General features: G+C 38.9%; 1 protein-coding gene and 1 non-coding gene across 3 annotated transcripts in view; both read right to left on the bottom strand.

The window, feature by feature from the left end:
• The window catches only part of SPAG9 (sperm associated antigen 9), a 153,986-nt gene that overhangs the window by 45,068 nt on the left and 84,309 nt on the right, over positions 1–24,609 (bottom strand). For both annotated transcript variants that reach the window (XM_052658900.1, XM_052658901.1), the window contains exons 6-7: positions 7,597–7,804; positions 6,891–6,990 (exon numbers count right to left, since the gene is read on the bottom strand). In XM_052658900.1, the coding sequence (XP_052514860.1) occupies positions 6,891–6,990; positions 7,597–7,804 (308 nt within the window). The remainder of the gene's footprint in view (positions 1–6,890; positions 6,991–7,596; positions 7,805–24,609) is intronic.
• On the bottom strand, positions 22,929–23,015 carry LOC128065753 (small nucleolar RNA SNORD86). The gene has a single exon (XR_008201130.1). It is a non-coding gene; the product is annotated as a small nucleolar RNA SNORD86 (small nucleolar RNA).

The raw sequence follows: 24,609 nt of genomic DNA, 5'->3' as shown, positions 1-24,609 counted from the left end.
AGCTTTGTTCATAGCGATGCTTCCTAAGGCCCATTTTACTTCACATTCCAGGATGTCTGGCTCTAGGTGAGTGATCATACGATCGTGATTATTTGGGTCTTGAAGATCTTTTCTGTACAGTTCTGTGTATTCTTGCCACCTCTTCTTAATATCTTCTGCTTCTGTTAGGTCTATACCATTTCTTTACCCACCTCTGCATGAAAAGTTCCCTTGGTATCTCTAATTTTCTTGAAGAGATCTCTAGTCTTTCCCATTCTATTGTTTTCTTCTATTTCTTTGCACTGATCACTGAGGAAGGCTTTCCTATGTCTCCTTGCTATTCTTTGGAACTCTGCATTCAAATAGGTGTCTGTTTCCTTTTCTCCTTTGCCTTTTGCCTCTCTTCTTTTCACAACTATTTGTAAGGCCTCCTCAGACAGCCATTTTGCCATTTTGCATTTCTTTTTCTTGGGGATACCCTTGATCCCTGTCTCCTGTACAACACTGTGAGCCTTCATCCATAGTTCTTCAGGCACTCGGTCTATCAGATCTAATCCCTTGAATCTATTCCTCACTTCCACTGTATAATCATAAGGGATTTGATTTAGGTCATACCTGAATGGTCTAGTGGATTTCCCTACTTTCTTCAATTTAAGTCTGAATTTGGCAATAAGGAGTTCATGATCTGAGCCACAGTCAGCTCCTGGTCTTGTTTTTGCTGACTATATAGAGCTTCTCCATCTTTGGCTGCAAAGAATATAATCAATCTGATTTCAGTATGGACCATCTGGTGATGTCCATGTGTGGTGTTTTCTCTTGTGTTGTTGCAAGAGGGTGTTTGCTCTGACCAGTGCATTCTCTTGGCAAAACTCTATTGGCCTTTGCCCTGCTTCATTCTGTACTCCAAGGCCAAATTTGCCTGTTACCCCAGCTATTTCTTGACTTCCTATTTTTGCATTCCAGTCCCCTATAATAAAAAGGTCATCATTTTTGGATGTGAGTTCTAGAAGGTCTTGTAGGTCTTCTTACAACTATTCAACTTCAGCTTCTTCAGCATTAGTGGTTGGGGCATAGACTTGGATTACTGTGGTATTGAATGGTTTGCCTCGGAAACGAACAGAGATCATTTTGTCATTTTTGAGATTGTATCCAAGTACTGCATTTCGGACTCTTTTGTTTACTATGATGGCTACTCCATTTCTTCTAAGGGATTCTTGCCCACAGTAGTAGATATAATGCTCATCTGAGTTAAATTCACCCATTCCAGTCCATTTTCGTTCACTGATTCCTAAAATGTCGATGCTCACTCTTGCCATCTCCTGTCTGACCACTTTCAATTTGCCTTGATTCAGGGACCTAACATTCCTGGTTCCTAGGCAATATTGCTGTTTGCAGCATCAGACCTTCCTTCTATCCCCAGTCACATCCACAACTGGGTGTTGTGTATGCTTTGACTCCATCTCTTCCATCTTTTTGGAGTTATTTCTCCACTGATCTCCCATAACATATTGGGGACTTACTGACCTGGGGAGTTCATCTTTCATTGTCCTATCTTTTTGCCTTTTCATACTGCTCATGGGGTTCTCCATACAAGAATACTGAAGTGGTTTGCCATTCCCTTCTCCAGTGGACCACGTTTTGTCAGCACTCTCCACCATGACCTGTCCGTCTTGGGTGGCCCTACACGGCATGGCTCGTAGTTTCATTGAGTTAAAGAAGTTTTCAGGTCATGTACAACAAAACCTAGCTGGAAGGATTTTGAGCATAACCTTACTGTCATGCAAAAGGAGCACCAATGCACGGTATTTTGTCCATTCTTTGGCACTGTCTTTCTTTGGGATTATAATGACAACTGGCCTTCTCCAGTCCTGTGGCCACTGCTGAGTCTTCCAGATTTGCTGATATATTGAGTACAGTATTTTATCAGCACCATCTTTTAGCAATTTTAACAGCTCAGCTGGAATTTCATCACCTCCACTAGCATTATTTTTAGTAATGTTTCCTAAGGCCCACTTGACTTTGCACTCCAGGATGTCAGGCTCTAGGTGAGTGACCACACCATCGTGGTTATCTGGGTCATTAAGACCTTTTCTGAATATAATTCTTCTGTGTAGTCATGCCATCTCTTTTTAATCTTTTACTTAAGTATGAGCAAAACAGCCAAAAAGCACCAGACACCCAAAGAAAGCCTCCATTATAAAATTTAAAGCCCCAAAGTCATGGACTGTGACAGGGTACTGAGAATAAAAGGAGACAATGAATGCAAACAGCAGCAAAAATCTGGGAAAAAAAACAAACCCACAATAATTTTATTTTCATAATAAAGCTACATCCACAAGAGAATTGTAGGATGTTATAAAAAAGTAACCATCCAAGAAAAAGCTTTTAAGGGAAAAAAATGATGACAGTTGAGAGATAAAGTTGGGGAAATCATCCAGTAATTACAACAAAAATAGGAGAGAGAGAAAAAAAGAGGAAAAAGGGATTTATGAGTGTCAGTTCAGAATGTTCAGTATCTACCTAATAGCTCCAGAAAGAGAGAAGACAAAGAGAAATAAAGAAAAAAGTTCTCAACTGGAAATAAAAATTTGCAGATGAAACACATTACCTCAGATACAGAAGAAGACCCTTACATCATCATGGATTTTTAGAAAGGAAAAAACAAAGCAACAACAAATAGGGACAAATATCCTAAAGCTTACAAAGAATATATATAAAAAAGCAAGAGTCCACATAGCAACACTCCAAACTGACCATGATAATGAATTAATGTCTTCACAATTGTGAAGGAAAACTTACAAAGATTTTCCAATATAGAATTCTGTATTCAATCAAACTATGAATCATCCCTTTAAATGACATATATCACATTCAAGTTCTCAAAAATCTTAGTTGCAAACAGCCTTTTCCAGGAAGGCTAGTAGGAATATGTTCTGCCAAAACAAAGGCATAAGTCAAGAAGCAAGATGACATGAAGCCGAAGAGGTGGCAAGAATACACAGAAGATACACATAACAATAAAGACACACACTAAAAAAAATAAATACATACACATACAAAAAAAAGATCTCAGTGACCTGGATAACCGTGATGGTGTGATCACTCACCTAGAGCCAGACATCCTGGAGTGCAAAATCAAGTGGGCCTTAGGAGGCATCACTAAAAACAAGGCTAGTGGAGTTAAGGAATTCCAGCTGAGCTATTTCAAGTCCTAAAAGATGATGCTGTTAAAGTGCTGCACTCGATATGCCAGCAAATTTGGAAACTCAGCAATGGCCACAGGACTGGAAAAGTTCAGTTTTCATTCCAATCCCAAAAAAGGACAATGCCAAAGAATGCTCAAGCTACATGCTAGCACTCATTTCACATGCTAGCAAGGTCATGCTCCAAATCCTTCAAGCTAGGCTTGAACAGTATGTGAACCAAGAACTTCCAGATGTACAAGCTAGATTTAGAAAAGGCAGAGAGGAACCAGAGATCAAATTGCCAACATCTACTGGATCATCAAAAAAGCAAGAGAATTCCAGAAAAACATCTACTTCTGCTTCACTGACTAGGCTAAAGCCTTTGATTCTGTGGGTCACAACAAACTATGGAAAGTCCTTCAAGAGATGGGAATACCAGACCACCTGACCTGCCTCCTGAGAAACCTGTATGCAGGTCAAGAAGCAACAGTTAGAACCAGACATGAACAACAGACTGGTTCCAAATGGGAAAAGAGTATGTTAAGGCTGTATATTGTCACCCTGCTTATTTAACTTATTTGCAGAGTACATCATGCAAAATGCTGGGCTGGATGAAGCATGAACTAGAATCAAGATTGCTGGGAGAAATATCAATAATCTCAGATATGCTGATGACAATGCCCTTATGGCAGAAAGCAAAGAGGACTAAAGAGCCTCTTGATGAAAGTGAAAGAGAGTGAAAAAGTTGGCTTAAAACTCAACATTCAGAAAACTAAGATCATGGCATCTGGTCCCATCATTTCATGGCAAATAGACAGGGAAACAATGGAAACAGTGACAGACTTTATTTTCCTTCTTGGGCTCCAAAATCACTGTGGGATGGTGACTGCAGCCAGGCATTTGCTCCTTGGAAGAAAAGCCATGACAAACCTGGAGAGTGTATTAAAAAGCAGAGACATTACTTTGTGGACAAAAGCCCATCTAGTCAAAGCTATGGTTTTTCCAGTAATCATGTATGGATGTGAGAGTTGGACCATAAAGAAGGCTGAGCACAGAACTGATGCTTTCGAACTGTAGTGCTAAAGAAGACTCTTGAGAATCCTGTGAACTGTAAGGAGATCAAATCAGTCAATCCTAAAGGAAATCAACCCTGAATATTCACTGGAAGGGACTGATGCTGAAGCTGAAGCTCCAATACTTTGGCTACCTGATGTGCAGAGCCAATTCACTGAAAAAGACCCTGATGCTGGGAAAGACAGAAGGCAGGAGAAGAGGGGGTGACAAAGGATGAGATGGTTGGATGGCATCACTGACTCAACGCACATGAGTTTAAGCAAGCACCAGGAGATAGTGAAGGACAGGTCCGTGGGGTCGCAGAGTGTCAGACGTGACTAAGCAACCGAACAACAACAACAACAACAGATGACATAGTGCCCAGGAAACAGAACAGAGGAGAGACATGAAAAGAATTCCCAGCAAGAAAATGAGAGCAAATTCCAGGACCAGAGCAAACACAATAAAGTCTACCATTGGAGAACGGAAATAGATGCTGCCAAGAAACTGGTTTTATATTTGGCCATTTGAGAATGTTTACATTTATGATTTGTTGGGTATCTGTCAGTGAATAGTGATAGGTATATAGAAACCTAAGCAAAAGAAATAAAACAAAAACAAAAAAACCCTGAGGCTTTACTAAAAATTAAAGAAAATCAAAGTTGTAAAAGAAAGGAAATATAATCATGGCATAATCTGTGAGTAGGCTGTTGTTAGTATTTATATAATCATAATGATACAGTGAATCTTAATTTAAATGAAACTGAAATATATTGGGAGAATGAAAGGAAAGATGATGGTTTAAATAGCTATGTCCTTGTCATCTTTCACTATAAAGTCAATAGCTAATAATGCAGCCTTTTTTAAACCCATGGTCCTAATGTGATCCACAGAATTCAGAAAATGATGAGTGACTATTTGCTCTATTTTTTCAAAGAAAATACATAGCTAGTACTGTTCCAGACACACAGGAGTATAGTTAATTCACTATACAAATGGGGTGCTGTAGGGCATTAGCACTTGATTTTCTCACAGAATCCCAACTGAAGAAGAAAGAGACCAAAGAATAGCACATGAAGATGTGATTCAGATACCTAAAGAGAAATACGCAAAGTGACATGAGCGGTGCTAAGAGATATCCTCTTGAGAATGGAAATGAAGGGTCAGTCGGGGCAAGGGGCTACTACTGCCCTTCATACTTTGTATTACCATTTGACCTTAATACTGCATACATACATTGAAAAAAAATGTGTTAGTTGCTTAGTAGTGTGCAATTCTTTGCAGTCCAATGGACTATAGCCTGCCAGGCTACGCTGTCCACGGAATTCTCCAGACAAGAATAGTGGTGTGGGTAGCCATTCCCTTCCCCAGGGGATTTTCCCGACTCAGGGTCTGAACCCAGGTCTCCTGCACGGCAGAAAGATTATTTACCATCCGAGCAACCAGGGAAGTATTTTGTTATTACCATTTAACCTTAATACTGTATACATGCTTTACTCTAATGAAAATATGTTTTTGATTTTTAAAAAGAGGTTCAAAATGATAAGTGGGCACAAGTGTTAATAAGTAGGTTTAGGAGAGGATGGAAAAGCAAATTTCACTTTTTATACACTGCATCGTTTAATTTCTTAAATAAACAATAAAGAAAAAAATATTTCAATAGGGCATAGCCTTTGAAATCAAAGTCTTAAACTGAATGCTAGTTCCACCGCTTATTAGTCTGGACAAAGTAGTATACAACTCTGAGCTTCTTTATATGTGAAGGGAAGGACATCTGTCTCCTAAGGTTATAATTAAGATAAAATTATATGATGGTAACAATAATGTTCAGTTCAGTTCGGTTCAGTCGCTCAGTCGTGTTCGACTCTCTGCTAACCTTTATTAACTGGGCACTCTGCCAATGATTTAACATATATTGATTCATTTACTCCTTATAATCATCTAAGGTATTATCATAATTCTCTTTCATGGATATAGAAACGTATTTCAGATTCAAATCCAGGTCAGGATTAGAATGCATATAGTCTTATCCTAGGGTTTTCCTGATAGCTCAGAAGGTAAAAAAATCTGCCTGCAATGCAGGAGACCTGGGTTTCATCCCTGGGTTGGGAAGATCCCCTGGAGAAGGGAACAGCTACCCACTCCAGTATTCTGGCTTGGAGAATTTCAATTCAGACGACCTTCATTAAGATGATACATACCATTCTCCTCTAATCACTAAACAGCCTCCCCATGTAAAAAGATACTAAAATGAGACTAATTTCTTGCAGTAATGAAACCATTATAGTTTTGAAGGGAATACATTCTCTTCTTCCTGATTTGGAGGAAGAAATAGGTTTTTTCAAATCATACTTTCCCCACTTTTGCTTTTATGTTTTCCCAAGTTCCACAAACCAGGGAATATTTCTTTATGGAATATTCCTTCACTGTCTTTTTTCCCCATCCTTCTGCATGCTTCTAGTCCCTGATGCTACAAAGGTAACAGTCCAAAGAACATGTAAATTATGTACAAGGTCTGGCTTCAAAAAGAGAAAACTTAAATATAACATCAACATTTCTTCAGCAAAACATCTGAATGCACTTTATCTGGTCAGAGACCGGGGAACAGCAATGTGCTTAGGGGAGATGGGAAAGGGAAAGAAGTAAGATATCCCAATTAGACCTGAACAGTACCTTGAGCCTTTATATCCACTGAGATCTTTGTCCATATCCAACTCAGGAGTGGATTCAATGATTGCCTGAACTTCTGATTTCTCTTCATTTTCAGCAGAACCTTAGAAAAGGACAAGATAACAAAAATAACGCATATAACACATACAGCCCCTGACATGAAAATTGTTTCTGTGGTTGTAAATACATCATTTGATCACAAAAATTTTTAGAGAGCTGAGAAACACAAGGTTAGACAGACAATAGGTCATATATTCAATTAACAGTCAATATGGAAATTAAAAAAAAAATCAATGAAAGTTTTCATAAAAAATCAATGAAAGTTTTCATAAAAAAAATCAACGAAAGTTTTCATTTGTGTTACTTTAGACACAATGCACTGTACACCAGGCCAGAACTCAGTATTTTCATTTTATTTAAGGGGTGAAATACAAAGAGATTAAGGACAGAGACTAATGACCTATGGCAGGGAACAGATAAAGAATGTCCTCCTGCCTTTCAGGCTTTCCAAACCCCAGCCACTCTCTACCCACGCCATTTTTACTCTCTAAAACTTAACTTAATCATCACATCTTTTAGGCTTATTTACAACTGAGTACAATTTTATGAATCTGCAGCAGCGACAACCCCGGAGATGTCCCTTCTCACATTTGCATCATTTGCATTCACCAAATACTCTGCCAGTATAGAAAAAACTAAGGTTACTTACCTGTTGATATGTTTCTAGTTTCTTGGACTACTTGTACTTCAATATGCTTGCTTATCTCTGACTTATCTGGTGTATCTGCAGCCTTCACAATTCCTTCATTCTCCTCATGTAAGGGAGTATCGCTAGGTATCGCTGCCACATCTGAAGCAGTTGTTGACGCTGGAGTGGTAGCTTTAGATCCTCCCTGGCTAACATCAGAAAGTTCATCCTACAAATATAATTAGGGAAAACATTTTGATGAGTATTTTATTTAAATGGCCTTTTAAATAGGTTAAGAAACTTGAGAGAAAATTCTGTTAAAAACTAGTAAGTCACTTATTAGCAAAGGTAATCAACAAATAATCTCTGTAGTTTGTTTTCAAGTAACTGGGTACTAGTTAAGTAATAATATTTTTCCAGACATATGCTGAAATTCTTCTAAATAGAAAAAGTATAGATAAAGGAGGACTGGCAGTATTATCAATAAAAGTATACACTAATGTCATCATCAGAGTTTATAATGGCAGTTCTAATTTGCACAATCATTTGATAATGAAGACTTGTCTCAAAACACTTGAAGACGTACTATGTGGCTGTTGTTACTGTTCGGTAGCTCAGTCATGTCCAGCTCTTTGTGACCCCATGGACTGCAGCACTCCAGGCTTCCCTGTCCTTCACCATCTCCCAGAGTTTGCTCAAATTCATGTCCATTAAGTTGGTGATACTATCTAATCTTCTCATCCTCTGTTGCCCTCTTCTCCTCCCGCCCTCAATCGTTCCCAGCATCAGTGTCTTCCAATGAGTCAGCTCTTAGAATCAGCAGGCTAAAGTATTGAAGCTCCAGCTTCAGCATCAGTCCTTCCAATGAATATTCAGGGCTCATTTCCTTCAGATTGCCTGGTTTGATCTCCTTGCAGTCCAAGGGACTCTGAAGAGTCTTCTCTAGCACCACAATTGGAAAGCATCAATTCATATTCATGCTCAGCCTTCTTTATGGTCCAACTCTAAGGTCACATCCGTACATGACTACTAGAAAAACCGTAGCTTTGACTATTCAGACCTTTGCTGGCAAAGTGATGTCTCTGCTATTCAATATGCTGTCTAGGCTTGTAGAGCAACTGTCTTTTAATTTCATGGCTGCAGTCACCATCCACACTGATTCTGAAGCCCAAGAAAATAAAATCTGTGACTGCTTCCACTTCTTCCCCTTCTATTTGTCATGAAGTGATGGGACCAGATGCCATGATCTTAGATTTTTGAATGTTGAGTTTTAAGCCAGCTTTTTTACTCCTCTTTTATCCTCAGCAAGAGGCTCTTTAGTTCCTCTTCACTTTCTGCCATTAGAGTGGTATCATCTGCATATCTGAAGTTGTTTATATTTCTTGATTCTAGCTTCTGTTTCCTCCTGCCCAGCATTTCACATGATGCACTCTGCATGTAAGTTAAATAAGCAGAATGACAATATTTGGACAGTCAATTGTTCCCAATTTTGAACCAGTCAGTTGTTCCGTATCTGGTTCTGTTTCTTCTTGACCCATATAGTGGTTTCTCAGGAGGCAGGTAATATAGCCTGGTACTCCTATCAGTAGAAGAATTTTCCACACCTGTGATCCACACAGTCAAACGCTTTAGCATAGTCAGTGAAGCAGAAGTAGATGTTTTTCTGGAACTCCCTTGCTTTCTCCATGATCTAACAAATATTAGCAATTTGATCTCTGGTACTTCTCCCTCTTGGAAATAGTTTGTACACTTGGAAGTTCTTGGTTCAAGTACTGCTGAAGCCTAGCTTTAAAGATTTTGAGCATAACTTTGCTATTATATGAAATGAGCCCAATTGTGCAGTAGTTATGCAGGTGACACCACCCTAATGGCAGAAAACAAAGAGCAATTAAAGAGCCTCTTGATGAAGGTGAAAGACCAGAGTGAAAAAGCTGGCTTAAAACCCAACATTCAAAAAACTAAGTTCACGGCATCCGGTCCCATCACTTCATGACAAATAGATGGGGAAAAAATGGAAACAGTGACAGACTTTATTTTCTTGGGTTCAAACAATCACTGTGGGACTGAGACTGCAGCCATGAAATTAAAAGATGTTTGCTCCTTGGAAGAAAAGTTATGACAAACCTAGACAGCATATTAAAACACAGTCATCACTTTGCCAACAAAGGTCTGTATGGTCAAAGCTATGGTTTTTCCAGCAGTCGTGTATGGATGTGAGAGTTGAACCATCAAGAAGGCTGATGCCAAAGAATTGATGCTTTCAAACTGCGGTGCTGGAGAAGATTCTTGAGAGTCCCTTGGACTGCAAGGAAATCAAACCAGTCAATCCTAAAGAACATCAACCCTGAATATTCAGTGGAAGGAAAGATGCAGAAGCTGAAGTGCCAATATTTTGGCCATGTGATGCAAAGAACCGACTCACTGGAAAAGATCCTGATGCTGGGAAAGATTGAGGGCAGGAAGAGAAAGGGGTATCAGAGTATGAGATGGCTGGATGCCATCACTGACTGCACAGACATGAGTATGAGCAAACTCCTAGAGATAGGGAAGGACAGGGAAGCGTGGCATGCTGCAGTCCATGAGGTCACAAAGTGTCAGACATGACTGAGCGACTGAACAATAAACAAATGGAATGAAAAGTCTCTGCCACAGTGTTTGACTGAAGGCACAGTATTTTTTTCTCCTATGGAAGAAATTATGAAATTTCATCACTAACAATGCATCCATCTAAAGATAGAAGGAAGAAAGACAATCCTAAATATTAGCCTGTTGTTAAATATAAAATGTATCACTGGTCAACAGTAAGTCCATAAGATTCCAGGTACAAAATGAGGAAAAATTTTTACTAGGACCTAAATGGAACCTGGAAGCCTTGATATGAATTATTTAATGTGAAGTTGTAGGGGAGTTGCATGCTATTATTTTATATTCAATCTGTGACATCAAGAGACCTCTAATTCCTATTTTATGTTGCTCTATGTCAGGCTGTACTGTTTCAGCTACCAATTTTGACTACAAATGCTGCTTTATCTATCTGAAGACCACCAGCCTAACAATTTGAATTACCTGACGTCATTAAGATGTCCTCTTCAATGACACACGTAGGTGCCATAAGCAGAGACTTACTGGGTGGTCAAGTCTCTTTCTAATAAATGTACTTGTTTTGTAACCCCACTCAAAGTCTTTCAATCTTCAAGAAACTCTATTACAGGCTTTCAAGTCACTAAACAATGCCCACAAAACTAAGGAACCTGACTTGGGGTTCCAGTGCTGTAACTACAAGTGCTGTGCAAGATAACAAGTCCTGGTTAGATGTGAAGAAACTAGGACCCCTGTGTACTGCTGGTGGGGTGATATGATGGTGCAACTGCTATGGAAAACAGTGTAACATTTCCTTATAAAATTAAAAATAGAACCACCATATGATCCAGCACTACCCCTCCTGCTTATAAAACCAAAAGATCTGGAGACAGGGATTCAAAGAGATATTTACACACTCACGTTCACAGCAGAACTATTCATAGTAATCAACAAGTGGAAGTGACCCGAATGTCCAACGAGGGATGAAATGTATAAACAAAATGTGGTGTATAAATATATATATATGCATGTATATATATGTATACACACACACACACAACAGAATATTATTCAGCTTTAAAATGGAAGGAAATCCTGTGATTTCCTTGCTACAACATGGATGAATCTTGAGGACATTATTTCATTAAGTGAAATAAGCCAATCACAAAAAAACAGATACAATACGATTTCACTTACATGAGGTATCTAAAGTGGTCACATTCATAGAAACACTCAGCTGACAGTGCTGAGGGGAGGGACCGAAAGAGGAGTTTAATGGGTGCACAATAAAAAAGTTCTAGCAATCTGTTTCACAACAATATGACTAGTCTTAACACTACTGTAGTGTATAGTTAAAATGGTTACAATAGTAAACTTTGCTTTTTTTTTTTTTTTAATCACACATACAAAAAAAGAGAATGGGGAAAAAAAGAGAGAATAGGTGGCATTAATTTTAGCTTCCTTGAGATACCATGGTGAAAACAGTCTGGTCTTTGTGCTATTTTTCTACTGGTTTTAGATATCAGGCTAGAAGGCTATACACCTTTACAAAATACTTTCAACTGTTTCATTCATCAATGCCTCACATACCCAGTACTGTACAGAATATACATGTCACATATTATCTGCCATTGTCCCATTGCTAGTTATATTCAGAGAGACTATAAAGTAAGTTCACAACTATAAAAATAAATCAGTCAATTAAGGACAATTTAGAAATGTTCTAATACAGTGTTTTCTTACGTAGCTTGCCTGATTTCATCTGAAATAAGCTAAAAAAGAGGGCAAGTAACTCTGCTATATAAACCTGTCTTTAGTGTCAAAGATTTTAAGCTTAATCTAAGTAAAAGACAAACAGAATCACAAAATTCTGTGTATACATGTATTTTCTAGAGAGCTTCATAACTTTAATCTGATTCCTAGAGGAATCCGTGACCCAAAGAAACACTGAGAATCACTGAGATGACATAAGTCTAGCTATAAGTTATACTACAGGTTCAAAAAAATTTAGCTTATTAAAACAGAGGGATAGATAACCTACTTCTGAAGATATTTCTGAAAATGATACTGGTTCCACCGTTATGAACCAGGTGATGGCCTTACCCTGGTTAACCCTGATCTACTGGGTAGGACACAGTCTTATTTTGTCCTTATATCCCCAGTGCCTAGCACATCAAGCCTGACATGAAGTAGGCTCTCAAAAGATGTTTGCTGAATGGTGCCCCGATAGGTGCTAAACAAATCTGTTTAACTAGAGAGGCAGCCCATGGTAAAATGACTTACTAGGCTGTCTCCAGGATACTTTCAAGTTGTGTACATTCTGCCCCGAGGATGGTACTTGTGCAAACATAGAAGTCTTCTTACCCAGAGCTGTATAAAGAGAAATAAGCTGAACTTCCATAGGATTTACTTATTCTTTTCTCTCCTTTAGAGATTACAGTAAAGCCCCAGCAACCACCATAGAGGAAATAATTTTTTTTTCATTTCAGTGGGTTTCCTTGGTGGCTCAGCTGGTAAAAAAAAAATCCGCCTGCAATACAGGAGACCTGGGTTTGATCCCTGCGGGGGAAGATCCCCTGGAAAAGGAAAAGGCTACCCACTCCAGTATTCTGGCCTGAAGAATTCCATAGACTGTATAGTCCACGGGGTCACAAAGAATCAGACATGACTGAGCGACTTTCACTCACTCAGTGAATAACATCAGTAGTCTTCCAAACTGAGCACTTGATATCTTGAGAGCGGCAGTTGAGGAAGTAACCAAAAGTTAATCACTTTCATCTACTTTTTGCAAAATGTTTTGAAAGCCCATTCTCACCTCCTGTTCTATAGCCTTCAGAGGTTCAGGGCTACTTCTGACCTGGGAATAGGGAAAGATTATAAAAGAGAAAAAAAATTCATATATTTACTAGGTGTCAGCATATGTCTAAGTATCTTTGGCTTATGCTACCTCTCAGGATAACAACGTCCATCTCTATTTTCTACTTTGTTCAAACGAGGGTTTGGGGGTTTTGTTTTGACTTAAAATCACCTCCTTTAAGTCTCTATTTTAAGCCATATCATGACTCAAAAGCCACCACCTGGGTCTTATCTTACCCTGTAGTTTGTCAATAAGCAGTTTATCACTTACCCGTTTTTTCTATTCATAAGGGCTTCCCTGGTGGCTCAGCAGTAAAGAATCTGCCTGCCAGTGCAGGAGAGACTGATGGGGAAGATCCCACATGCCCCAGAGCACCTAAGCCCAAGCCACAACTACTGAACCTGTGCGCTAGAGTCCATGCTCTGCAACAGAAGAAGCCATCGCAACAAGAAGCCCACACACCATGACTGGCCCCTGCTTGCTGCAACTAAAGCAAAGCCCACACAGCAACGAAGACCCTGCTGAACTGAAGCAAAAGTCACTCAGTGGTGTGGGACTCTTTGTGACCCCATGGACTACACAGTCCATGGAATTCTCCTGGCCATAATAGTGGAGTGGGTATAAGTTCCCTTCTCCAGGGGATCTTCCCAACTCAGGGATAGAACCCAGGTCTCCTGCACTACAGGTGGATTCTTTACCAGCTGAGCCACCAGGGAAGCCCAAGAATACTGGGGTGGGTAGCCTATTCCTTCTCCAGCGGATTGTCCCAACCCAGGAATCGAACCAGGGTCTCCTGCACTTCAGGTGGATTCTTTACCAGCTGAGCTACCAGGGAATCCCAAAAAAACAGAAATCTTCCTGAAATTTATCCTAATCATCTTGAGTAATTAATGTAGTAAATATTCCAATTTAGCGTACTTGGAAATGCTAAACACACTCTTCTTCCCCCTGCCTCACCCCCTATCATTTCTGAAACTGACAGAGAACACTAATAATTAAAGGGTGACCAAGATTCAAATCCTTTCTCAAAAAACATTTATTTACTCATATTCTCTACTTGTACATTTGCCCTCTTTGAGACAACAGTGTTTCTCTTAAACAGAAAGCAACTTCAAGTTTTAAATATTCTTAGTTTGGAAATCCATCAGTCTTTTTGAAAGTCTAAAATATAGCTGTGGTGCACTCTCTTGTTCCCACCCAAAAAAGTACAGATGAACAAGAAAAGATTCACTTTTTTTCTAAATGAAACATAATTGACTTACAACATTATATTAGTTTCATGTGCATAATACAATGGTTTGGTATTTTTAGGCATTAGAAAATGACCACCAAGTCTAAGTACCAACTGTTGCCATACAAAGTTATTGCAATATTATTGACTGTATGCCCTATGCTATACATTACATCCCTTTGACTTCTTTATTCTATGAATGTAGCTTTGTACCTCTCTCACCTATTTCACTCATCTCCTCACACCCCACTCCCTTCCGGCAACTTCAATTTGTCCTCTGTACCTGTGAGTCTGCTTCTGTTTTATGTTTGTTCATTTTGCATTGTGTTTTTAGGTTCCACATATGAGAGAAATCACATGGTATTTGTCTTTCACTGACTGATTTTTTTCACTTGGCGTAATACCCTCTAGGTCCATCCATGTTATCAAAACTGGCAAGATTTTTTATAACGTTGGATGATATTCCATTTAATATACCACAGCATGATTCACTTTGTACAAACCAGACTGCATCTCCTTTAATATCTGTTTACACGAGCTTTGATTTTGGATTCTCATCTTTAACTCTTCTCAACTAACATTTCATCAAAAGCTAGGTAAATAACTCTCTAAATAAAAACAAAAAGATTGTGAATATGTATTTCAAAATGGAAAACAAAAAGCTGCAGGAAATACTTAAAAGAGTATAAACTCATTTATCATACAAAGACATATATGAGTATGTATTATCTATGTGCAATATGGACTTCTCTCATAGGTCAGTGGGTAAAGAATCCACCTGCAACCCAAGAGACCCCAGTTTGATTCCTGGGTTGGGAAGATCTCCTGGAGAAGGGATAGGCTCCTCACGCCCATATTTTTGGGCTTCCTTTGTGCCTCAGCTGGTAAAGAATCTGACCGCAATGCGGGAGACGTGGGTTTGATCCCTGGGTTGGGAAGATACCCTGGAGAAGGGAAAGGCTACCCACTCCAGTATAATCCATGGGGTCACGAAGAGTCGGACACGACTGAGCAACTTTTACTTTCACTTTTCATGTACATATGTGAAGAAAGGAGCGTGAAGAATATACCAACTGAGGATACACCAATAACTGAGGTGAAGGAATGGAGTTTACAGTTTTTACTCTAGATTCTATATTATTTGATTGTGAAACCTTATTAATATAACCTTAATAAAATATGTGATCTCAGATCAACTTTACATTTCTAGCATCTGGCATTGTTTATGACCCAGTAGGTATCAAAGTTTTTTAATGTAAAAAGCAAAGTAACTTTTTTTCAACAGAAAATACTTAAAGCTATTTTTCCTAAGAGTTTGTTTAAACATTAAATATCAATAGTAATAAAAATGCATGTGCCAATTACTTCAAAAGAAGTCACATTAGAAATATAAGCTTTAAATATAATAATTTTTAACAGTGTTATTTTTAACCAACCAAATTTTACCAGTTTTCATTCTCAACATACGCAAGCATCTTGGTCAACATACAACATAATAAATATGCCAAAAAGAGGGGGAGAAAAACCCTGTTTATTAACACCCAATAAAAAAGAACTAACCTACTGCACACTTTCTAAGCAAGGGTTTAAAAAGGCCTTCCCTTTTAAGTATGAATCTTGTAATTTTGTCAGTATACCTCAATAAAAATGAATGAATGAATGGGAAAGTACCAAAATATTAAGAAGAGTAAATCTTAATTCAGTTTTCCCTTTAAACCCCCATTGTCAGCTGTGGATGATTTCTGAAGTTATCAAATAAGGATATACTTGAGTGGGAAAGTTGGTAAATAACAAGTAAAGTTATAGGACTTCCCTGGTGGTGCAGTAGTTAAGAATCTGCCTGCCACTGCAGGGGCCACGGGTTTGATCCCTACTCTGGGACGATTCCACATGCCATGGGGAAACTTGGAAACTTAAGTCCATGCACCACAACTACTGAGCCCACATTCTAGAGCCCGTGTTGCAACTGCGGAGCCTCCATGCTCTACAGCCACTGATCCGCAACTAGAGAAGCCACGGCAACGAGAAGCCACGGCAACGAGAAGCCTGTGCACTACCATGCCTGCCACAACTACAGAAAGCCAGGGCAGCAACAAAGACCCGGCGCAGCTAAAAGTAATAAATGTGTATCATTATTTAATATTATTCAATTATTGGTGGATGTATTTTGAGACTTATAAATAAGTCTCAATTATTAAATAAGTCTTAATTTGAGAATTATTAAACAATTATTTAATATTAATATGAAATAATATTTCTTATGCTCTGTCCCAAGCAAACCATAAAATATTACAAAATATAATCCATTTTTTTTGCATCCCAGCATGTATTTTGAAAACTTTTATACTGATACCAAAGACAGGCAAAGACACTACAAGAAAATTACAAATATCCTTTACAACTACTGACATAGAAGTACTGAACAAAACACGAGCAAACCAAAGCAGTACATTAAAAGGTTTATACACTATGATCAAATGGGATTTAATCTTGGAATTTTAAAATAGGTCAACAGATAAAAATTAATCAATGTGATATATCACCTTAATAGAATGAAGAGAAAAAAAAATCATCTCAATTGATGCAATAACAGAATGACAAAATTCCACATCTTTTCACAATAAAAACACTTAATGAACAAGAAACAGAAAGAAACTCACTATGCTGAAAGCCATACATGAAAAACCCACGGCTAAAAACATACTCAGTGGTGAAAGACTAAGTTTCCCCTTTGAATTAGGAACAATGTCCACTTTTGCCACTTCTAGTAAATATTATATTAGAGGTTCTAGGCAGAGCAAATAGACAAGAAGAAGAAATAGGCGTTCAGACTAGAAAAGAAGAAGTAAAATTATCTCTATTCACTGACAACATGATCTTATATCGAGAAAACCCTGAAGATTACACACACAAAGTTAAAGCTAATAAATGAATTCAGCAAAGTTCCAAGATACAAAATCAACACACAAAAATCAGTTGCAACGAACAATCCAAGAAGATAATTAAGAAAACAACTCCATTTACACTAGCATAAAAAGAATAAAATACTTAAGAATAAATGTAACCCTTAATCAAAGTCTCAATGGTGATGAGGCTTTCAAACGGGAGAGGTGGTGTTTATACAACATTGAGAATGCTCTGAATGCCACCTGACTATGCACTTTAACATGGTTAATCACGTTTTGTCCAGGCAATACCCAGCTTGCTTGCTTTCTCTTTTCCTCCCAACATTTTACTTTTAGAATTTTTCAGTGAACACCCACATACTCATCACCTAGTTTCTACCCATTAGCATTTCACTATTCTATTCTTTACTACTCTTTACCACATAACTACCCATCTTTCTACCAGTCCAAGATGCATTTCAAAGACACTGTCATCATCAATACACTTCACCCCTAAACATCTCAGCACACATGTCATCAACTAGAGCTCAGTATCTGTTTTACATATTTTTGAGTTAAACTTACATAAAATGCACAAATTATAAGTGTATTTTGCTGAGTGTTGACAAATGCATCCGTCTAATCCAACCCCCTATCAAGACAGTACATTACCATCATCCTAGATATTTCCCTCAGGCCCTTTCTTAGTCAGTCCCACTCACATCCCACCTGAGACAACTACTGTTCTAATTTTGTCCTGACCATACATTCATTTTCTGTTATATAAAACTTCATATAGTTGGTACCACAGAACATGCATTCTTTTATCTAAGACTTCTGTCATTCAGCATGATGTCTTTGAGAACTGCTTCTCTTTTAGACCTCCAATTTTGTAATTCAGAGCTAGGAGGATGCTCTCAGACCAATTAAAAAAAAAGCAGAAATTGAGCAATTCACAAGACATATAAAGGGAAAGGGAGAAAAAAAGTAAAGTGAATTGTGATTCATATGGTACTTGTGGGGAAAAAAAAGATGTAAGCTTTTATATGCTTAAAATAACTCAGGAAGGACACAAGAAACTGGTTACAGAAGTTGCCTCGAGGGAGGGGAAAGACACTAAAGGAGAGATTTTTTTGGTAAAAAAATGAAGCATAATACCCGTACAAATAAGTTCACAAGTGTACAGCTCAATTTTCACAAACTGAATACATCTGAGTAACCTGCACTTAGAACAGGAATCAGAATCTTGTCAGCACCCTAAAAACAAAGAAGATAACCCTCTATCACAGTTCTTTTGGGGGGCTATGCTGGGTCTTCAGTGCAGTGTGGGCTTTCTCCAGCTGTGGCGTGTCGGGGCCACCCTCTAGCTGCCATGCTCAGCCCTCTCGCTTGCAGTGGCCTCCCTTGTTGTGGGGCACGGGCTTCAGGGCACACAGGCTTCAGTAGTTGCGGCTCCTGGGCTCTAGAGCACAAGCCCAGTGGTTGCGGGCTTAGCTGCTCCAAAGCATGTGGGATCTTCCTGGCTCAGGGATGGAACCTGTGTCTCTTGCATTGGAAGGCAGATCCTTTACCGCTGAGCCACCAGGAAGCCCGCTTCTGTTGTTTATACTCTGGTTTTTGGCCATGAGGCATGTGGGATCTTCTGACATTTTAACTGTGGCTTGGTGTGGGTCTCTTTGGGGACATCTTGTTTGGGTCTCACTGCTTTCTGGACTTGGCTGTCTGGTTTCTTTGCCAGATTAAGAGACTTATTAAATAAGTTTTAATAAGCAATAATTTAATAACATTAAATAAGCCTCAATTATTAATAAATGTCTTAATTTGAGTATTTAGTAATTATTTACTATTAATAATAATCCCCAAGCAAAACATAAAATATTATAAAAAATAATCCATTTTTCTTAAAACTCAATTTTTATTTTACTCTACTGTAAATACTAATATAAAAATCCAAAGGAAGTAATGTATAATATAAACCAATGGAAAAACCCAACATAAGGATCAAAGGAAGAAAGGGCCTAGAAGCAATCACATTCCAATCCATAAGCACATTTAGTGCCTAGATCCTGGTCCTAAATATTTCCTCCAATAAACAGAACCAGGGTCTCTCTGAGAAGCAGCCAACTGCACAGCAGGTACAGGGAAAATACAAGAGCCTGGAGCATCTGGTGGCGTCAGGAAGGAAGGACTCAGAAGAGTATGGGCATAAGGGGCATTAGGATGACTCCTAAAAGAGCGCCTGATGTCCTAAGCTGAAACAATTTGAGCAACAAAATAAATACAGTAAGTACCCTACACACAAAACTGCAAGTTTCGAACTTGCAAAAATGAGAACGTGCATTCTATCAATGTCAAGTATGAGTGAAACTGTGAGTCTCCTACCGCTGACAATCTCTCAGCTCTACCATCTCCCATCTTCTCTCCCTCCTCTAGTCAGCAACTCTTCTTGCCTGTTGTACTACTATACTTTTAAAGGTACTGTACTGTAAGATTAAAAAGTTTTCTTTATTTTCTGTTTGTTTTTATTTGTGTGAAGAGTATTATAAACCTGTTATAGCACAGTACTATTTGACTGGTTGTGTTAGGTAACTAGACTAACTTTGTCAGACTTACAAATTGGACTTAGGAACGTGCTCTGAAAATGGAACTTGTTCGTACGTACGGGACTTACCATAACAGTGTTGGATAACCTACAGAAAAAAATAATATCTATTAGTTCAAACAAGGAAAGAAAGAAGAGAGGGAATGAGTAGCTCTCCCTTCCCAAAGAATTCCAGTTAATAAATGCAGAATGAAGAAAATAGAAAATAAGCATTAGAATGCCACAATAATGATTATTGTAGCTAAGATTCACTGATGGGTACTAAAATCAGTAAACGAAAGTTTGAGAAACAGGATATCAGCACAGTCTCAAAACACATCCACCAAGATATTTATTAATCCAATTATAAAGAGAAAAACTAACTTTACAGTGGAGAAATCCAACATACACTAGATGAACCAAGCAATCAAGGTTAACATCACCATTACAGCATGCTGCTTCTGTAGCAACCTTATTAAAAATATGTAGCCTCAATTTAACCATGAGAAACCATCAGAGAAGCCCAAATTTAGAGACCGTCTACAAAATAACCAACCAGTATTCTTTCAGCTTGAAGGTCATGAAAGGCAAGCAAAGACTGAGAAGCTCACATATTACAAGGGACTGAGGCAACATAACTCAATGCAATGTGGGATCCTGGACTGGATCCTGGAACCAAAAAAGAACACTGGTGGGAAAATTGGCAAAATCGGAATAAAAGTCTGTAGTTCAGCTAATAGTATTGTACCAACGTTATTTTTTTAGTTTTAATAATCTTATCATGGTTAGTTAATATTGGTGGATGGCAGGTGATGGGTATCGTTCCCTCTGTACTGTTTTTGCAACTTTTCTCTAAGTCTAAAATGTCTCAAAAAGAAAAGTTTAAAAAAAACAAAAAACAACCAAGAGCATTAACTGTTTTGAAATGTAAAATCATACATGCATTTTAAGACAGGATCTTTAATCACCGAAGATACAAGAGTAAGGTTTAACTACTACAAAGATTCAAACTTGGGAAAACTCAAGAAATAGGAACAACTACACATAAATGGAGGAGGATGGAAAATTCTTCTAAACAAGAATGCTGGCTCTGTTCAGGCATTTTTTGTTTTGCATGCTAAGCACATCCTCTGAAGAATGCAGCACGCATTGACCACTGGCTTTATATACCAAACCCTGCTAACAAGACCTTCTCACAGCAGCTCCACTGAAGTATTTCAAGTCATGCAGTTTTAAAAGAACTCTTTAAAACTTTCCTAAGTAGGTACCAACCCAATTGCTTTTAGCTAAAATTGCTTTTAGCTAAAATTGTTTTTTCTCAGTTTTAAAAGTCACATTCTACTAATAACCAACAACCTAGGAGACTCTTAAAATGAAAAACTAATAACCTTTTGGGAATATATATACATATTTGCACATTCACACGTCTATAGGCATGTGCAGGTGCATATATATACATCAGTTGTATATATACACATACATATGCGTACATGTCAAACTGGATGGAATCTATGAAATCACTGCCAAAGTGATACCAACCAAGGTCTAAAAACTGTGACAATTTTATGTATAGCGTATTTCAAATATTTAAAACATTTTGTTCTCTTTTATATATGGGCACAAGGGAGAGATATCTGAACTCTAAACTTGTAAAGCAATGAAGAACTCACACAACACAGCTTGTGAGAACACAAATGGCTACCATCCCTTTGGCAGGCAATTTGGTGATATCCAGCAAAATCTGAAATATGGGCTTTGATTCAGCAATCCCACTTATGGGAACTATAAATACCAGCACAAAATTATGTACAAGGTTTATTCAACTCAGCATTGCTTGTAATGCCAAGAGATTAGGACAAAGTGAGGTGTCCTATCAGTAAAGTAGATTTTCATCGCAGTTGGTATATGTGATCCCTTTCCCCTGGCCCTTCCTCTGCAATTCTGATGTATCACTCATCTTCCTTCATTCCCTTGTTTTCAATTTCTTTTTACATTGGACTCTTCTTCTAAGCACACAAACAGCCCAGTCTGTCCCATCTTTGTTGTTGTTGGTTTGTTTCTAATTTTATAGGGCTCTAGAGGATGTGTAGGGAAATATCTCTGCAAGTTATGCCTCACTAGGAAAATGTCCATTCTAATTTTTCTGGGATAGTTTTTGGAGCTTTTCCTTTTTCTTGGAGCCACCATTTTTGCTTCCCTGATAGCTCAGTTGGTAAAGAATCTACCTGCAAGGTAGGAGACCCTGGTTCAATTCCTGGGTCAGGAAGATCTACTGGAGAAGGGATAGGCTACTCACTCCAGTATTCTTGGGCTTCCCTTGTGGCTCAGCCAGTAAAGTATCTGCCTGCAATGCGGGAGAGACCTGGGTTCAGGCCCAGGGTTGGGAAGATCCCCTGGAGAAGAGAAAGTCTATCCACTCCAGTATTCTGGCCTGGAGAATTCGATGGACTGTATAGTCTGTGGGGTCGCAAAGAGTTGGACAGGACTGAGTGACTTTCACTTTCTGTTATTGCTAACAGAAGCCTCTTAAAGTCCACTGCTGAGTGGGTCCGCCTTGGAAGAGAATTTCCTGTTTTTCTTTGGGGACCCTCTTGTTTCCTGACTCTTCAGGGTCATTAACTGATTCTTCTTTGGGAAAACTTGGAAAGACTTCTACAGCCAGCTGTCTCTTCAATATTGCCACTAACTAGCTCCTCCTTGGAAAAAAGATTTCTTTTTCTTGGGTTTGGAGGTGATAAGATGGATATTCTCCATTCTCCCAAGGAGCCTCCTCAGGCTTTCGCTTTTTCTTCTTTTGGGGTCTTTTACTTGTCTCCTCATTCCTCCGGGGCACTACTGTTTTTTGAAGATGCCAGGGCAATCACAGCCAGCCTTTTCTTTTCCTTATTCAAGTGTTTCTTCTCCTGTTTCTAGCTTCCTAGTAATCTCAGCAGCTACTTCATCTACCTGAATCATTGCTTCCTTCATGACTTGCAGATTTCTTTTGTGGACTCTCTCCAGTCTAACACACAGAAGGACAGTCCCTCCTCAACTTGTTCTCAAAGCTTCTCCCCAAATACACTGGTGGGTACCTCAGAGAAGCAATCAATTTGTAAGGCAATACTGCCTTTATTTTGCCAGGTATTAGGAGAGGTGGCCTCTGTTCTTGGCAGCTGCTTGGCCAATGAAGGTAGAGTGGAAAATGAGTCTGGAAATCTGATCCCTTTGCTGGACCCAGGAAATCACTCAGACACTAGGACTGGCCATCAGCCCTATAGCAAGAGGCCTGTTTGAGTGACAGAGCCCTGATCAACCATCACCATGAATGTCCCACCCTAAGAGTACCTTTCCTTTACCCTGCAACTCAAGATACCCTTTTACTTTCCTCCAACCACAACTACTTACTTCTTGAGTAACCTACATACTATGTCCTTTTTTCATGAATATAATTCAGTTGGAGGAACAACCTTACCCTAACATTTTTGACCATTTTCAGCCTTAGCTTTTTAACTTTTATTTATTTACTTATGATTTTTGGGCTTTGCTGAGTCTTCACAACTATCTGGGCTTTTCTCCAGTTGCAGCAAGCAAGGGCTACCCTCCAGTTTCAGTGCGCAGGATTCTCACTGTGGTGGCGTCTCTTGTTGCAGAGCACGGACTCTAGGGGGCAAGGGCATCAGAAACTGTGGCACGTGGGCTCAGCAGTTATGATTCCTGGGCTCTAGGGCACAGGCTCAGCAGTTGTGGCACACAGGCTCAGATGCTCCACAGCATGTGGGATCTCCCCAGATCAGCGATCAGACCCACGTCACCTGCATTGGCAGGCAGATTCTTTACCACTGAGCCACCAGGGAAGTCCCAGTTAGGGACGTTTTAAAGAAATGTTTGGTTAAGTCATTTTAAAAATCAATTTTTAAAACAGTATTATACTACTTCAGATAAACTATCTTACCTAGTATATCTGCTCCTCCATCCACATCTCCAATTAGGCCTGAACCACAGAGCCACCAGGGAAGCCCCCAGCCTTAGCATTTTTATAATACATTTTCAACAGAAAATGTCATTTAACATAAGAAGTTTCTTTTTACCAATTTTACCAGAAGCCCCCCGATAAAAAATTTCTGTTAGTGATACAGTATAATACTCTTCTGCTTTCAGCTTTAAACTGATCTCTAAACTAGATTTGAGGACCATCGAAAAGGTGTCAGGTGAAGCTTCAATGTAAGCTATGGCATTCAGATTGGCCTTGACAGAGTACTACTGGTGGTTAACCTAAGCAGGATACAAATGTGTATGTGGGCAAGCTATAAAGAAAGCAACTGGATGCAAACGTGCGGAGTTGGGAAAAGGCCAGAGAGTAAAATCTGGATGGCACGTACAGACATGAGACTTCAGTTACCTGGATCAAGTAGAGCAGAGGGCTGAGCGTTAAGCCCTGGAGAACTCCAACGTCTAGAAGTCCAAAATCAGCAAAGGAAAAGCACCCGGGAAGAATACCAGAGACTGAGGGGTTGGGGGGAGTGGAGAGGGGGTGGGGAGAAGCATCCTGGTGAAAGTGAAAGTGAAAAAAGGCATTTCAAGAAGCAGAGAGTATTCAAATGTATCAAATGCTGCTACAGTGTGGCAAGGGAATGGGAATTTTTATGTTTAGAAAGATGGATATTTTGGATAATTGTAAAAAAAAAGGCACACTGGTGCACAAGGAGAATGAAAGTCTCAGAGGAATAGGATGAACTGAAAAAAAAACCACATTCTTCAAACATGCTAAAGTCTGTCCCTACCTTGAGGTCTTTACAGATGCTATTTGACCATCCTGAAACACATATTCCTCTGGACCTTTCCATGCACCCAAACATCTTCTTTTCAGGGCACAAGTCACCACTTCCAAGAGAAATTCCTTAACTATCCCTTCTTACTACTA

The sequence above is a fragment of the Budorcas taxicolor genome, chromosome 19 (assembly GCF_023091745.1).
Source record: "Budorcas taxicolor isolate Tak-1 chromosome 19, Takin1.1, whole genome shotgun sequence".
Lineage (NCBI taxonomy): Eukaryota > Metazoa > Chordata > Mammalia > Artiodactyla > Bovidae > Budorcas > Budorcas taxicolor.
This window is presented reverse-complemented; position numbering and strand designations above follow the sequence as displayed.